Genomic DNA, 16534 nt, shown 5'->3' with positions numbered 1-16534 from the left:
GCCAAAGAAAAAGTTAAAACCAGTGACCTTCCATCAGATTGATGATTGATTAATCAATTGTCATTCATGAGGAAACACATTAAAACATTCAGTATTGATATGCTTTAACGCCGCACAAAAATCAAGGCCACGACTGTTTCTCAGTTGGTTTTGAACTGCAGCAAATTCACAAGAACCTCCTGCTGTGGTCTACTCAGAAACCTGCTATTACTGCTTCTAACACTCTTTAACCATTTAACCAAACCCAGCGATGGTACCATAAATCAAACACTTCAGAAGTGACTTTTTTGCTCCCATTATCCTTATTAACTTTTATTCATCTTCTGAGAAATAAAAGGATGAGGCAGTAAAGGTACTTCTATGAAATCTGTCTGGCTCTTCAAGAGCTTTAATAGCCGCTAAGTTCCTCACTTAGTGAACATTTTTTATTAAGAATAATGTGAATAAGATATATAATGTGTTTCATTTACATAATCTATACTCCTGTTTGCCTTAGGCTCTAGACTCCTAGAATTTTTCAGAGGGGACCGACAGAACATCGACAAAATGCAAAGATTATGCAGAAGTCATTGCTGCCAAAACATGTAAAACATTAATATGTTGGCCATGTTTTTTCCACAGAGCCTCCTGTCCCATTAATAGCACATCCCTCGCTCACGTGCCTTAAGCTCCTGCCTTCAAGTCAGTCTCCTGGCTTTAGCAGTGCAGTTGTTAGCTGAATTTATTGATTACCACGTGTCCATGCTGCTGGACTTTCATACAGTGGTGGACAAACTTTTATATTAGGCATATCACATGTGTTTAATTACAGATGTTTTATACAACATTTCCAAATTTCTTAGTTTCACTAAAAGACCACCCGATTCGACTGTTGTCAGGCCATTAAATAGGTGTTATCAGTCGCTATAAGCACCATAGATGTGGGTCATTAGGGGCCTACTACATTGTAAAAGCGAAAGTGAAACTTAAAAGCAACACGTTCTAACATGTAAAACTGAATGAAATGTCACATTTTGAACACAAACAAAGCAATTTCTTTAGGTTTAGGCAACAAAACTACAACTTCTCTTGGTTCTCACATTTTTGGTTTCACACAGGATGCAAACTCTAGTCTCCTAGGTGAAAACCCTGTGTTTTGTGTACCATTTATCTTCCCCAACCTCTACCCCATGGACTTTCACACCGTCTATACTACAGCGCCTGACTTCCACTCTGCTCCTGTCATAATTACTAGGGTTGCTAGAGGTCACTGTCGTGTTCTTTTATACCTTCTTTTGTTGATCTATCATGTGAATAGATGATAACACATACTAGTGGGTGTAGTAGGCCCCTATTAACACACATCTATGGGGCTCATAGCGACTGATAATGCCTGTTTAATAGCCTGACAACAGTCTAATCGTCTGAAAAGACATATATGCAGTTATGCAGCAAAAATAAAAACATGAGGTTCAATATCCATCCTATGACCTTGCTATCATATATGTATTTCACATATTACTTTACTTCTCTAGAACTGATAATGCATAAAAAGGACATGAAAACTCACTTTTTCAGTGCTTTGTGCACATACATTTGGGTATCTGGAGTGTCTACCAACCCACAAACTGTGAAATAAGACAACCCAGTCAGTTTTTTTGTGGGCTGCTTGATCAAAAAACATGTGATTCAACAAGCCATTCAGATCTGGATCCCTTTCCTATGTCACATTCATTAGAATATGGCCCAATCCCAATGTCTCCCCTAAGGCTTTAAGTCCTGAACCCTCAGGGACCTGATTGACGTCACCTAGTAATTTGTTGAGTGTGAGAGGCTGCAAGGGCTTGAAATGGCATAAATATGAATGGAACAGCACTTTGTGGTGACATATCTTGTTACCTTGACGACGCCAATTATTGGTTTTTATTTTATGTTTTTACTGCATAATTTGAACGTCTTCGAAGCTCTTGCCTTACCACATGAGAGGTAACTATCAAAAAATCAATTTACTTATTTTTGTCAAACTTCATTAAGCAAAATTAAAAGAAATAGTTGATGAATAAACTAGGTCTGTAATACAGTCTAATGCTTGCATTCCTCTGATTTCATGTGTTGTTTATGTACCATCTCAAATCCTTAATGTTAAAGTTTCATTTTAAATTTAAATATGCCTGGCTAAACTCTTGTGTGCCGTCCTCTTTGTTTACATTTTTATTTTTTTTTACGCAACCGGGCTTCCTCTGGTAACAGTGGTAACCCTGTGTTTTACATCACAATGATATTAATTGTGGGTAATATCCTCAGGCAAAGTCTGCAGAAATGCGCACTTGTGGAAAGTGTTCATAGGGCTCAAATAGTCTGAGAGAGAGCCCACAATGACTTGACGATTTGACAGTGGGACAGCCCTATACCCTCACCGACTTTGTGGGAACGCACTTCAAGTCTGTGAGTCTGTGAGTGTGGACAATGGGATTGGGCTTATTGCCCACAGCTTGAGAACTACCTTAGCAAAGGTGCACCATATTTTTCTAACAAGCAAATCAGAGCAGATTGTGCTTTTTAAGGTGGTAGGTCTTAAAGAGACAGAAGCTAAAACGGAGCGTTTCAGACAGAGGGTGAATACAGGTATATTCAGAGAGACACTATGAGAAAAATAATGTGTTTTTTGAACCTTAAAGCATGTAAATATGTTCTAGGAGAAACCCAAACTACAAGTATGAACCTGAAAATGAGCATGACGTGTCCCCTTTAAATGTGTTTTAGACACTACAGATCAGCTGTTTGTGTACACTGCTTAGAGGCACAGATGAGGAAGAGAGCTGAGAAACTCCGCCATCCATTTTTTCACATACATTTGGTTGCACTGACATCTAAGCTAAGGTAGGCCATAGCCATAAATCACAGAGCACAATAACAGGCACATTTTGGGCTTTGTTTTCTCATTGCATCTTGGCAAATTGCTGTTATTAATGGGAGAAAGCATAGTTTGCAGCCCTCATTAGATGTTGTTCCAACAGCGCCTCTGATGGATTAAGACAAGCCGGAGGCCTTGTCTGCCTCTACAACCAGCTAATATGAGCCAATTAAATGCCGTGCACTCTCTGGCCACTCTGCACTTGCTTATGTGCTCGTACAACGATGTTGAAGCATTCTGTTTCATGGCCAAATTTGAGTTTCGAGACAAGTATATTTATTTCAAAGATTTTCTGCAGAACCGCATGCTTACCCTCACATTCCATGATAATAAATTATGTCCCTTTTAAAAGCAGTCGGGTTCTCTGAGGAGGCTGAACATTTTCCTTTGATCAAGGAAGTTTTAAATCTTCATCCGCATTTTTTTTAATCTCTCCCCTCAGTAATTGGAGCTATTTGTGACACAAGCTGTTGGTTCTACCCGCGATTCGAGAGTCACCGCTGTGCTCGGGAGTGTTAGATTTCAAGGCAGAGCGTCTGATTCATGCAGAAGAAGCTTATGGGTAGGTGGCTGTGAGCTCTGTATAAATATACCTGAGGCTTCCTCCGAATGCAAGGCTCATAACACAGGAAGGATCGATATTGTGCAGCGCTAGCATGAAAACAGAATGTAAGTCTCTGTCTGTGGAATTTAAGCTCAGCTAAACCGAAGGCGTTCAAGGTGTCAGACAATTTGTTAGAGCTCATTGGATATATCTAGCGTGACTCAAGTCATATTTCCTTATTCTATGGTCTGGGTGAATACTAGAGTCTGATTGGCTGCTTGGTGTCCATTAATTCCTGATAATGGAAACCTTCAAAGTAGCTAAAAAAAAAATATCTTATTTACAACACTGAGCGTAACGTTAGTCCGTCAGTGCCTCATCCTCTGAACACTACAGGGTAGGAACTGTAACACACAAGCTGCAAGAAGTAAGTTACACTGCAGATATTGATTCGGGAGCAGTGACACGGCTGGATAGCTAGTCTTGTTGTTAAACATACTGTCGATACATTTACTGTTGTTCAACCGTACGCAATGTTATTGATTTGAATCTTGCGAGCATAAAGTTAGTTTGTAGCTTAGATGGAGGATTCTATGAGCTGAGCAGACTAGAAACATCTCCTGTTGCCAAGTCGTAGTTCGTACAATTTACTGGAGCAGTCCAACAATGGACACCTTGGCGGGAATTATCGCTTACTTGAAAGGCTCAAAATGTCATCAATTAAAACAATGTACACCTGAGCGCATATTGTGAATTCAAACAATTTTCGGGAGAAATTGTTTTGCACTCAGTCTTAAATCACATTTTCAAATAACTAAAAACACTGCTTTGTGGACTGGTCTTTTTTTGACGATCCAAAGGAGAATCGCTTCCCTCCCTGACTATTGTAATATTTTGTATAACACAGTGAAGTAAAATAAAAGCTGTAAAGTGATGTTTGCAGCTTTCATACAGTCAGTACAACATTGTAAATTAAAGCTGTCTGACGAACTTAAAGCTGTTAGTTGATGGTTTTGTTTTAGTAGAGCTTGCAGCATGAAGGGAAATACATGTCTTTTTTTAATGCAATCAAAATTTAAATATGTTGTAGTCGGATAGATTGTGATGAACAACGGAAGAATTGTGCTGAATGCTTTATATTTAATTAAGAAAGCGTCTCTGTTGGTTGAAGAAACTAATAACCTGCCATATTGTTTGTGAGAGCCTGAACAGATTAAATGTTGATTTTTTCTTGGATTTTTAGTTGACAAGGGCTGATTGGAGACTTGTGTGTCCACTCAGAGCTGATATGGCTCTGGGGCAGCTGTCTAAATTATCACAAGTGTTGAATTATCTCTGATGGGTGCTGACTTACATAAACACTTGCACAGTGTTGATTTTTACGCTCAGAGTTGAATTAACACTGGCGTTTTTGCTGTGCGAATGTGGCCCACATTAGCCCGCGTTGTAACAAGGGCATCAGGCATAACAAGAGATATTGCTTCGTTGGAACGCTTTCAACAGAGAATTGGCAAATAAAATGTGTCTAATTTATGAAGTCATTTGGATGGCGTTGGATGGATATTGAATTGCGTGGGAATTATGCCCTCATGTCTTGGTATGTGCAGCCTTGCAACTGCTCCAGTTTCTCGCAGGGATTATTTGAAATGTGAACTTCCCTGGCACGAGTGCATAACCCATGTAATTTGCTCTTTTAAAAATTCCTCATCCCTCCCCACACGCTCCGGAGCATTTTTCTGTCATTGGCTATGCTATATTTTCCTCTGTGCCACATAGTCAATGAATTGTTCACAATTAATCCCTGCAACCACACAACAAGACCACCAAGCAATTACTTGCTATATTATGTTTAATTGTTTTTTTTTTGTGTAAGTGTAAGGATAGACAGTATATGCACATATTGGATATATAATTTGGAAGGAATATTTTACAACAACTGAATTATGTCCTTAACTAAAGGCAAGGTACGCATTTGTCCCCTGGTGAGTAACACTGTATTCCACAGAGGCAGTTGACATTTTTTTAAACTTGTAATATGCATTTCCGCCACCTCTCTGGAAAACTCACAGAGAGACATTTACAAGGCCAGGCTGCTCCTCTTGTGGGTTCGTAGTAAGTGGTTAGGATTTGCTCTAAGAGCATCAGCTCTGTGTTAATGACATGCAGTCTCCGCAAAGGTTTATTCATTCAATTTGACTCTGGAGAGAAGATCTCTTCAGCCCGCTGATTAAATTAAGAATCTTTAATAAGCATATCTAGGTGCGCTGACACAAGAGACATTCTGATCTGTGTCTACGTACCGATGCAGATACCCCAAACTATCAGTTTTAAAGGCAAGTGACACAGATACACTGCAGTGTAATGTGTTGTTCTCTCAGTTACGTTGCAGTCTGGTGGTGATTATTCCCCTCTGCTCTGCTTGTAATTGGGTGTGACACACAAATCAACAGCTGTATTGTGTAGTCATCTTCTAAAATGGGAAGTTCACTTTGTGCACATTTTCATTTGCTGTACAATCAGTCTGGTATGTATATATATATATATATTTTTGGATTAACTTTTTGTTGACTTTGTCATATAAAAATCGTACACGAGGTACCATAGACAAGGATTATTGCACATACAAACAGTATTAAACACAAACTATATCCATTTCAACATTACCTTGTAATAAATAAATAAATAAATATCAAAATTAAAGTACAAATCAAAAATAAAAAGTAGGGCTGTGAATCAATTAAAATAGTTAATACGACTTATTACAATTAGTTGCAAATTAATCACACTGTTTTTTTTTTCAAAATGTACCTTAAAGGGAAATTTGTCAAATATTTAATACTCTTATCAACATGGGAGTGGACAAATGTGTTTGATTTATGCAAATGTACATATAACTATTATTGGAAATAAATTAACAAGGTACTGCATTTAGCATAAAAAATATGCTCAAATCATAACATGGCAAACTGAAGCCCAACAGGCAACAACAGCTGTCAGTGTGTCAGTGTGCTGACTTGATCATAAAGTGGGCATGTCTGTAAAGGGGAGACTCTATAGAACCCATTTTCATTCACATATCTTGAGGTCAGAGGTCAAGGGACCCCTTTGAAAATGGCCATGTCAGTTTTTCCTCGCCAAAATTTAACGTAAGTTTGAATCGTTATTTAGCCTCCTTCCCGACAAGCTAGCATGACATGGTTGGTGCCAATTGTTTCCTTAGGTTTTCTAGTTTCATATGATGCCAGTATCTTCACTCTAGCTATTGCCCGCAACATCCTAAAAATCACAAGTTGCATTAATGCATTAAAGAAATTAGTGGCGTAAATACAAATTTACGTTAACATGTTATTATCGCGTAAAAAATATATAAGAATGAAATAAAATTTAATTGAAAAATGTATTAAAATTGAATTGTAAGTGTAGGTCTTCTTACTGTACATGCTATATAAATGATACATTATATCTGTGCAAGAAAATGTGGATTCAAAAGAGAACCAATGAGGATATCCCAAGCCTCTACAGTGGATCCCTACAGTTTATGAATTAAAACTAAATATCTTTCTATGAGAGCAATATCCCTAAACTGATTCAACCATTCTTCTATCGATGGAGAACCATGATGGAGTGTATTTCGATTTTCTTAGCGACAGTTAAACCTAACCTAAAAATATGATTTTCCTAAGGGCCGTACCTGGTACCATCACTAAAGGCGGTGTCATTGTTGAGTAATAATAAGGAAGCAATGTTTAGGAAATTTAGGAAGCTATATGTTTTTGAATTATTCAGTAAGGGTTTGTTCTCTTAGACACTGCCTTAAATATTATGTAAACCCAGGTAATTCTGTAAATCCATACTGTTTACCTGATGCAACATTTTAGATAGACGTATACGTATAGATTCTTATGTAGAAGGTCTTGCAAAGGACAAGAAGTCTCTATACAGTACAATGTTCTCACTGTAACCTAACAAGGAAAAAAACATGCACACTTCAGCAGTATTGCAGAGAGGCGACTGAATAATCCTGTTTCAGTGGGATGTCAGATATTTTCTAATGGAGGCGAAAGGCCAAACACGGATGAATGAATTAATGAGTATGTGAGTGAGTTACTAATACTAAAAGGCTCTTTTTATGTAACAACATTGGAGACAATAATAGCACTTGAACTGTGTAATTTTCTTTGACCACACATACATGTTTTTCTCACTGTACCTATTATGCATGTTGGTGAACGGTGGTGAGATGTATAAGCACATCTACAACAGTGAAATCCTGCTTTTATATGAATGCATGATTAATTATAATCCAATTATATTATAATGTATGTACTATAACAGTCACATGGGCCATTTTTCTGCAGTGTGCTTTTCCTGTTAATACTTTAAGTACGTTCCTGATTACTTTTACTTAAGTAACATATTCAATGCAGGACTTTTACTTGTAACAAAATATTTTTTACAGTATGGTATTTGTACTTTTACTTCAGTAAAGGATCTGAATACTTCCTCCACCACTGATCAACATTTTTGCATATGTGAGAGGAAAAACTCATCAGGGGGTGTATCACTGAAACTTTTCAAACTCCATGAACCCATTGTATAGCTTATATGTAGTGAAATATGACTTTCTTTCATTGTATTCCCTATGAAGTACATGTGGCTGGCTGCTGTGAAAATGAATGTCATTTAAAATAAAACTGTCAGTATGCATTGTGACATGCGTAGAGGGGATTGTCGAGGCAGTCGGTTCATTTTTTGAATTATTTGAAGATGTTCACCAGTTCAGTGACTAAGGAGCTGGGCGATGTGGCCAAAATATCATTTAATAGTATATTTAGTTATTATTGGTAGTATTTGTATTTGATGGTATCGTGTTTTGTTTTGTTGATTATAATTTCAAGTGAAATACATCACTCAAGAATAGCCATTCTTCACATTGTTGGCTCTTTTAATAAACTAGAGCATGTTTTTTTTTTGGGGGGAATGAACACTAAACATAACACTTTTTTAAAAAATGACATATTTAAAAAGGTATTTGCAACCTGCATATCTTTAAATTAAATCAAGCTACACAATGAAATAAATTGTCTTTTTGCCTGATACAAAACCATTTCCTACACTTGGAAATGAAGATGTTGTGATCATCATTGATGTTGAAATGATGATCATGTTCACAAAACCAATAAACAAATGTGTTGTTTCCTCAGAAACTAATCTGATTTGAGATGCTTTATATTGATTAAATGCATTTCAGCACTTAATGGACAAAGACATCAGATTTGTTTTAAAAGAAGCCTTGTGAAGCACATAAAGAGAAATATGATGCTGTACTTGCAGTGTTGGAGGTAATACAATATACAATGGTAATATAAAGCGTTACTAATAGGATTTTGGTAATATTGTAACATGTACTATGTCAAGTAACGAGTCACCACCTGAAATTAAGTGTTTATTATTTTCATTTCAGATCAGGAAACATGTGATTCAACAAGCCATTCAGATTTGGCTCCCCTTCCTATGTCACATGCAGGCTCATTAGAATATACCGCCCACAGCTTGAGATCTACCTTTGCAAAGGTGCACCATATTTTGTGCACCAATTAGAGCAGACTGGGCTTTTTCAGGAGGGGGGTTTAAAGAGACAGGCGCTTATCGGAGGGTTCAGACAGAGGGTGAATACAGGTATATTCGGACAAACAGACAGACAGACAGACAGACAGTATGAGAAAAATAATGTTTTTTGAACATCTAAACATGTTTTAGTAGAAACCCAAAATATAAGTATCAACCTGAAAATGAGCAGGACATATCCCCTTTAAATAATATTATAAAGACATTTTTGGTGAAATAAGCATAAACAAACTGGAGCTGAAGGTGTCAGTGCTTTGGATTTAAGAATTTCCAATAACGTGCAAAGGGTTACAGAGCTAGAAAGACACTTATTACATAACACTGAGGGTGCATGCTGCGAGTACATTTCTTTTGAGAATTATTGTTTTTCTTAGATATTCAAACACTTGACTGTTTACTCCTTAAATCGCACCTTTCCGATATCTATTAGCCATTGGGCTGGATTGTTTATTCTCTTTGACTGAAATACACTTTATTTTATTATAAAGTTAAAAAAACAGAATGAGAAATTTTAGATATTATTTGCCTGGAATTAGATCTCTATATTACAGTATTTCAAATGAGGGTTAACCTCTCTAGTCGTCCTTTCTTTCTTTGCAGTGATCACTTGCAGAGTTCTGTGAGACACTGATGCCCTCATAGTGGTTTATGTTCTTTTACCAACATAATTATTGTTCACGAGGTCCCATTTTACCCTGTTTTATATTTGTACTGTGATATCCATCTGTTTTACAAGATCCAATCCCCTCATTAAATACAGAATGTGTCGAAACAGCTATTATGTTGGGCAGAGGGCTGCTGTCTGTCAGTGGAAGTCAGCCCACGCACCACCGCTGGCTCACTCTGCTCGCCAGAGTGCTACAGCATATAAAGAGATGCCCTTTTCACTTATATGTAAACTAGATATATTTTAGATAAATATAATAGATGCATTTTTGGACAGTGCATTGAACTCCCCCAGATATTAGTTTATGTATTACCATCACTTGAATGTATCCTCCATACCGTCTTCATGTAATCGCCCCCCTTCCTGTTTGTGGATGCATTTATTTTCTCCCAGGTTTTCTCATTATCATCAGGTAATTCCCTTTGTGTCTCCCCATTTTTTATTTGGGAGATCAGATCTCATGCTGATATGCAGTGTTATTATCACCTTGTCTATGTATGCGATTGTGATAGTGGAAGTGCAGGACTGTGTGAAGCATTGTGTATACTGTGCAAAAGGCTGATGATCAGACACAATATAGAAAGGTCGACTCAAGACGATCTGATACCCTTTTTCCACCAAAATTAGAGCGTCTATGCAGGATTTAAAACCCCCCCCGCTAAAAATAGGTGATAAATTCCTTTCCCATTGCCTTTCTGTTTTGTTTTTTTTCTGGTGTGTCACATTCGAAGTCACAAACGCACCAGAAAACAGGATTAGTTAAGAGTAGGAAGCAGGATGGAGGCTAGTGAAAATGTTACAGTTGTTACTTCTTTTTTCTATCTGTTACCAAAGATGATGTATAAGAAAGATCATTACGAGCTCCGCCAATGGTTTGAAATGGTATACACTACCTGTCTCCTGATGGGCTTGGGCGTGGGCGTGGTCATGGCGTGTTTGCCCCCCCCCAATCCCCTCAATCCCCCTACCTCGTTTGGAAGAGTTGTGAACATTGTGTGGATGGATGAAAGCAGATTGCGTTATATTTGCATAATGTATTTATATTGTCTTTTGCTAACATTATAGATATTTACACAACAGCCATATTTAGCATTACAAAAATTGGTTAGCTATGGGCGTTAGCGAACCTGAGTCACAGGAGCTTGTGGGAGTGTGTTGCTGAGACAGAGAAAAGGTCTCAAACTAAGTTAATGTGTCCTGATCTGTACGTGTAAAAAACGCCATTTTAGTTTAAGAAGATTCAGAAGATATGTGGCTTGTGATAAATGGGTCCAATATTTACTTTGGCGATTATGGGGCAAAATAATCGGTCATAATCTGTCGTAATCTCACGTTTATTTCTCCCATTTGGGGGTAATAGACCAAGGACATACCAGAGAAATGGTTACAGCTTTAGAGGAGGGGCCCCATTCATTCCTATGAAAGTTGCTCATTGGCGCATGAAACTGGTAAAAAATTATCCGGATCTTCCACATCCATTGGACCCATAGAGCAAGCGCACTACCTTTAACCCCGCCTCCCAACTGTTCGATCCCGGCTCGGTCACTTGAACAGCAGTTCATCATTCCTAGGTAAATAACTCTGGATTCGGCTATTATCAACTTTTAGGACCTAATGATTTAAATAAGGGCTATTCAAGTGTTAGTACTGGGAAGTTGATTCACCTCAAATAATATTAGATACTCATTTACAGACGTCTCTTGTGTAAGTTTAAAAGTCCATGTGGATCCAGTGGCATCACGTGACGGACCTGGAAATTGCAATTTCACAGTTTGGCCACTACGGAAATTGTCTTCAGAGCCCGGCGTTCTTCCTCGGGGCTTGGTCCAGCCGGGTGTCATGTTTCCATCACTGCCGATCGGAGCTGGAGCCGATAAATACCTGTGATTACTGCAGAGTCATTTGTCTCGGGAATGAATACTGATTGTAACCTTCCTCACTAAAGACAAAAGTCAGATGTTATGTAGGCTTGTAGTTTTTCTCTTTGAACTTTAAATCTGTGTTCAGCACTAAATAGTTTGCTCATGCATTTAACATTATTTGTCCTTTACTTTATTTTTGTTGTTTTTATTGGCGAGTGTATGTGTGTAATTTGTTAACATGTTGTCTGTTATCACAAAAGCCTCCATTAGTTTTTAATTTAATTTCCTTTTTTTTTTTAGCTCCAGGCACTAATTAGACAGTTGATTCTCTGATTTCTAAGTATAAGAAAAATATGTTACTAAATATACAGATTGTGACTGAGCTGCCCCCTGTCAAAATCAATGACAGCATCACCCTTTAAAACACATTTTCATCACATACCTAAGACTTCTATTTTGTCGTTTTTGACATTTCTCATTATGTTCTTTATAATGACTGACGACCAGTGACAAATACTTCACTTGCACTTCTAAGAATCGTGATGCCATTCAAAACCTTGCTTCTCTCAGAGGTTTATTGACTGAGCATGTTTATTCAAGGCCAAACAACTTCAGATAAATAACTGGCAAAAAGCTTTGACAGACTTTGTACTGCAAAACATCCAGGAATACTTCCAAGGAAGCAATGGCGTTTTACATACAATCATGCAGATTTCACACATTTTTTCTGTTTCAAAGGAAGATAGAATTTGATTTTGACAGAAAAGAATATATAACACTGTTTATTGTTAAGGAATAACTGCTATAAGAGCTACATAGTGGATGTCACACAGTTCACAGTGGTCTTAGATTAGAGAAAGGGTTGCACTGTAACTCAGGTTTGTTTGTTTGATCCTCCAAACCAGATGAAGAAATTGCGAAAAGTGGGCGCTCTTACCCCCTTAAGTAACTACAGCTGAAGTGCAATTTACCGAGATACTTAACCCCCTTGTGGAAGAGTGCTTGTTGTGTAATTGCATCAAAGATGAATCATGGCATTATTCCAAAAGAAAGTGCGGACAGTCAATCGTGTGCTTTTTAAATGATTCATATACTGTAAATTCATGACTGCTTTATTGCTGTTGTTCAACATTTACCTCAGTAAGAAAGGAAAAAAAAACATGTATGTTGTTCAGATAAAGTGTTTTTATACTTTATGACTGTAATAAAACTATTTTCTTCTCTTTTTTCCAGGATATTTGACAGTTACCATAGAGCCCCTGCCTCCTGTTGTTGTGGGAGAGACTGTTACTCTCAAGTGTAACTTCAAAACTGACGGAAGGCTTCGAGAGATTGTTTGGTACAGGGTGAGTAAACCTGTCTACGCTTTCAATGCCATTAAGCACTAGCTTGTCTCTACAGAGCCTCCATTTCTTTCATTTTAGCCGTTCGGTATCTGAGGAGGTCATATCGCAGGTTTACGGCTGCGTTAGGAGAACAACCATGCACTGTCAAAGTGCGATTGTTAGGAAATAAGCTGTTTTTTGGACCAGCTGTATGGGAGGCATCACTGGCTGTTGCTTGGGAATTTGATTTCTCAATCTGCTGGTCATCACCATCATTTCTTAATAGTTCACAGCTGGCGACTCAACAGTTATTAAAATCCCAGTTGGTGTACTACACTGCTTAAGTGCTGCCAATGATTAGATTGCTGTTGGAGGAAAACAACAACAAAACCCTTTTTATGTCCAAGATGCAGCTTATTTTATCCATAAAATGGGCACGCTTTAAAGTTTTGTAAGTAAAGAGTGTTAAAACAAATCTGCAAAATATTACAGTTCACAGAGGATACATTTGTTTCACTTCAAGAGAGTCACTGATAAGCACTTGAATTGGAAAGCAGTAGCAGCTCCGGCTGTCACACCCTCGTCTGACCATTTGTTTTTGCCAAATTCTCTCCAATAATTCTTGAGTGCTGTACAGATTTGCTTTGTGAAAGCGGCAGACTCTTCACCAAGTTGTTTGTGAAGGTGCTGAGTGATGATTGCATTTGTATAATTTTGGTACAGACAAACTGCAGAGCCTGAAACGTTACTAACCAAGCCTAGATAGGTATTCCATACAATGCACTCTTGCTCTGTCTTCTGTCGTTCATGGTACTTCTGATACAATCAAAGACTGATGGGTTTCCAAGACAAACAAGTGAACAGCACACAGAAAGATATAATTCAAGGGATGACAATATACTAAAATGTGTAATAATGATTCCCTGAACAATAGATGTGGCTCAGATGAGTTCTCCGCCTACTTTTCATATGAAGAAGAACAGTTTGTTTAGCATACAGAGTACTATACAGCCTGTGGAAACAGTTGTTGTTTGTGTATATATTTTTGGCTCTGGATGAAACTTTCCAAAGTCTGAAAAATAACCCTGATGATGCGATCAGGCCAAAGGTGCTATTGAGTTGCATTGTGGGAATTGCATACAGCATATTTGGAGGTTGATCCATGCTGGACCAAAAGTCAGGATGTCTTGGCCTATGCTATATTGATTTTAAAAACTTTTTTTTTTTTTTTTGTAAATGTCTCCTCTGCATTTCAACATTGGGAAGTGCAAAACTAAATCCAGCTTGATCGCACAGAAAGGTGTATGAATGACACGATAATGTGCATTTTCACACCATGTAGCCCAGTTTAAAAAAAATATGAAAATGATGTAGTCAGTGTTTGAGCTCCTCATCATCTTGGGTCACTGTCCAATCAGGTAGCCTTCCCAATGGCATTTCGCCAGTATGCAATCTTTACTGGTGAATTATTTAAACAGTATTTGATAATTGTGAAGGTACATTCACCTTGGTTTCACCCTCCAACCTGTGCTGGAGCACCATTCATTAATGAGCGGGGCAGCAGTTTATTGCTTAGGCTTCTCTGTCTTTAGAGTAGCTTCTGCTTTCTCACTTTTATTCGTGTGAAATAAAACAGTGTCTCTGGTCTCATCTTAGCAAATGCTGACCTTTCAAGGTAGGACAAAAAGAGATTTATGGTACTTTACACGTTCACCTTAGTATCATAGATCACTTTCATTGCTGTGACAATTCATTTAATCAGGCAGGGATTGGAGAGTGTTGTTTTGCTTATATTCTGTCAGATTTCTGTGGTGTCTATTGATAGCTGCGGTTTAAATAACCGCTGTGAGAATAGAGCTGCCCATATTAAGTGTTCTCACGAGGAAAGCAAGGAGGTTGTAACAGAAACTGGCCCCATCTCTCCTGTGGCCATGGCTCAGCACAACCGTTGATAAATTATAAATCAATTACCCACACTTGGCTGCCAAAGTTTCTTTAATCTCTGCCTTTTATTTGACTAAATAATGTTGACTTCTCATTTTACCTCCTGTTCAAATGGAACTGGGGTTGATACCCATCTGGGGAATCATCGTATCTAATCGAAGCCTTGGCCAATCAGACGGGGGGCTGTATGAACTGAATATTTCAGCAAGCAAGTGCTCATTTGCGCTGCTAGATCCTGACGTATTCTGTTTGAGGATTTTTGAATGCATAACACATTCAGACTGCAGTCAGAATTAGCACGTAGGAGGTACTTAGATAAACCTGATTATTTTAGAGAACCTTTCAAAGCCATACTAACTACACATATTCTCCACAACATTATATTCAAAACCAGAGAGATAAAAGTAATGGATCTGATATGAGTTACATCATGGTTTCTTTTGTGTTTTCTTTTATGGATAAGTTATTTTTTTAGGGACCGTACAAATATTATCCCTGCGAGTGGAGTTACTTGACCTTTCCATTTAATTTGTAATACATTTTTCATACCTCCAATCATCACTGACTTAACCTAATACTAAATACACTGCAGTGGGGCAAGGGTTTTTAACAAGTAGAGCTACCGCCAATTGTTATTCAGCTTACAGTAGCCATTAGCTGCACACTTTTTCATAAAATTCTTAATCACTTTTTGATGAAAATAACCCTTGTGTTTTGTTGACATTGGCTTTACTCCCTCATTATTTGGATCTCACAGACCCCACTGCTGTATATGAATTAATAATCTAACTATAGAACAAAGAATCTCTGTCTGTCTCTGGGTATGTCCTTTGCACATCTGAAGAACTGCTCATCCCATCTACTTCACAGTTGGTATGTGTGTTGCTGGGGACCCACGGGAGTGCAGTGTCGAAGTTGGTGCAATTTGGACGTTCAATATTAATAAACTTAGCTTCCAAGCAATCCAGCCGCTTTGAATGGGCACATATCCCGAATGGGCACGCACTTGGAATGGCCATGGCCTGAACAGGCAATTCACAGGTCTAACTATAAAGCAAGGATTCTGTCTGTATGTATGTGGGTATGTCTTTTGCATACCTCGACAACCGTTCATGCGATCTACTTCAGACTTGGTGGGTGTATTGCTGGGGACCCAAGGATGTTTAGTATGGACTGAGTCAAGCATGTCGTCCACAGTGGGCCTTTACAGGCCGCGGCTCATTGACTGCTGCTGGAAGCTTGATATATAACATTACAACCAAACTCCTCTTCACTTCTCTGAAGTCAACGAGCGATGAGCAGTTCTCAAGAATGCGCAAGCAGTACTTCCAGGGGCCAAGCAGTCAGCCGGCTCTGAACAGGCACACATTCCGACCGACAACGCGCTTCAAACGTACCAGCTGCCAAGCAATCAGCGTGTTCCGAACGGGCACACGCTTTGAATGGGCACTGCACTAGTAATAACAATTGTGTAAAACCCAATATGTAGAAAAAGTTCAAATAGTAATCCTTCCCTTTTAACTGAGCTTGCACATTTGATGAAGGTAACCACATGCGGAAATGTCAGTGAAGCATTGATATTATACTAAATAAGAACATATTTCATGTTTTTTTTTCAAGTTGTATGGGCTGAGCATTAGCACATATGTAAATTATTAATTTGCCAAAAAT

The 16534-nt window shown here is 38.2% G+C and overlaps 1 protein-coding gene across 3 annotated transcripts in view; it reads left to right on the top strand.

Annotated features, from left to right (window-relative positions):
- The window catches only part of igsf21a (immunoglobin superfamily, member 21a), a 237776-nt gene that overhangs the window by 67377 nt on the left and 153865 nt on the right, over positions 1 to 16534 (top strand). For all 3 annotated transcript variants that reach the window (XM_037770679.1, XM_037770670.1, XM_037770662.1), the window contains exon 2: positions 12828 to 12940. In XM_037770679.1, the coding sequence (XP_037626607.1) occupies positions 12828 to 12940 (113 nt within the window). The remainder of the gene's footprint in view (positions 1 to 12827; positions 12941 to 16534) is intronic.

Source organism: Sebastes umbrosus, chromosome 1 (genome assembly GCF_015220745.1).
Source record: "Sebastes umbrosus isolate fSebUmb1 chromosome 1, fSebUmb1.pri, whole genome shotgun sequence".
Classification (NCBI taxonomy): domain Eukaryota; kingdom Metazoa; phylum Chordata; class Actinopteri; order Perciformes; family Sebastidae; genus Sebastes; species Sebastes umbrosus.
The sequence above is the reverse complement of the archived record's forward strand: the minus strand, read 5'-3'. Positions and strand labels throughout refer to the sequence as shown.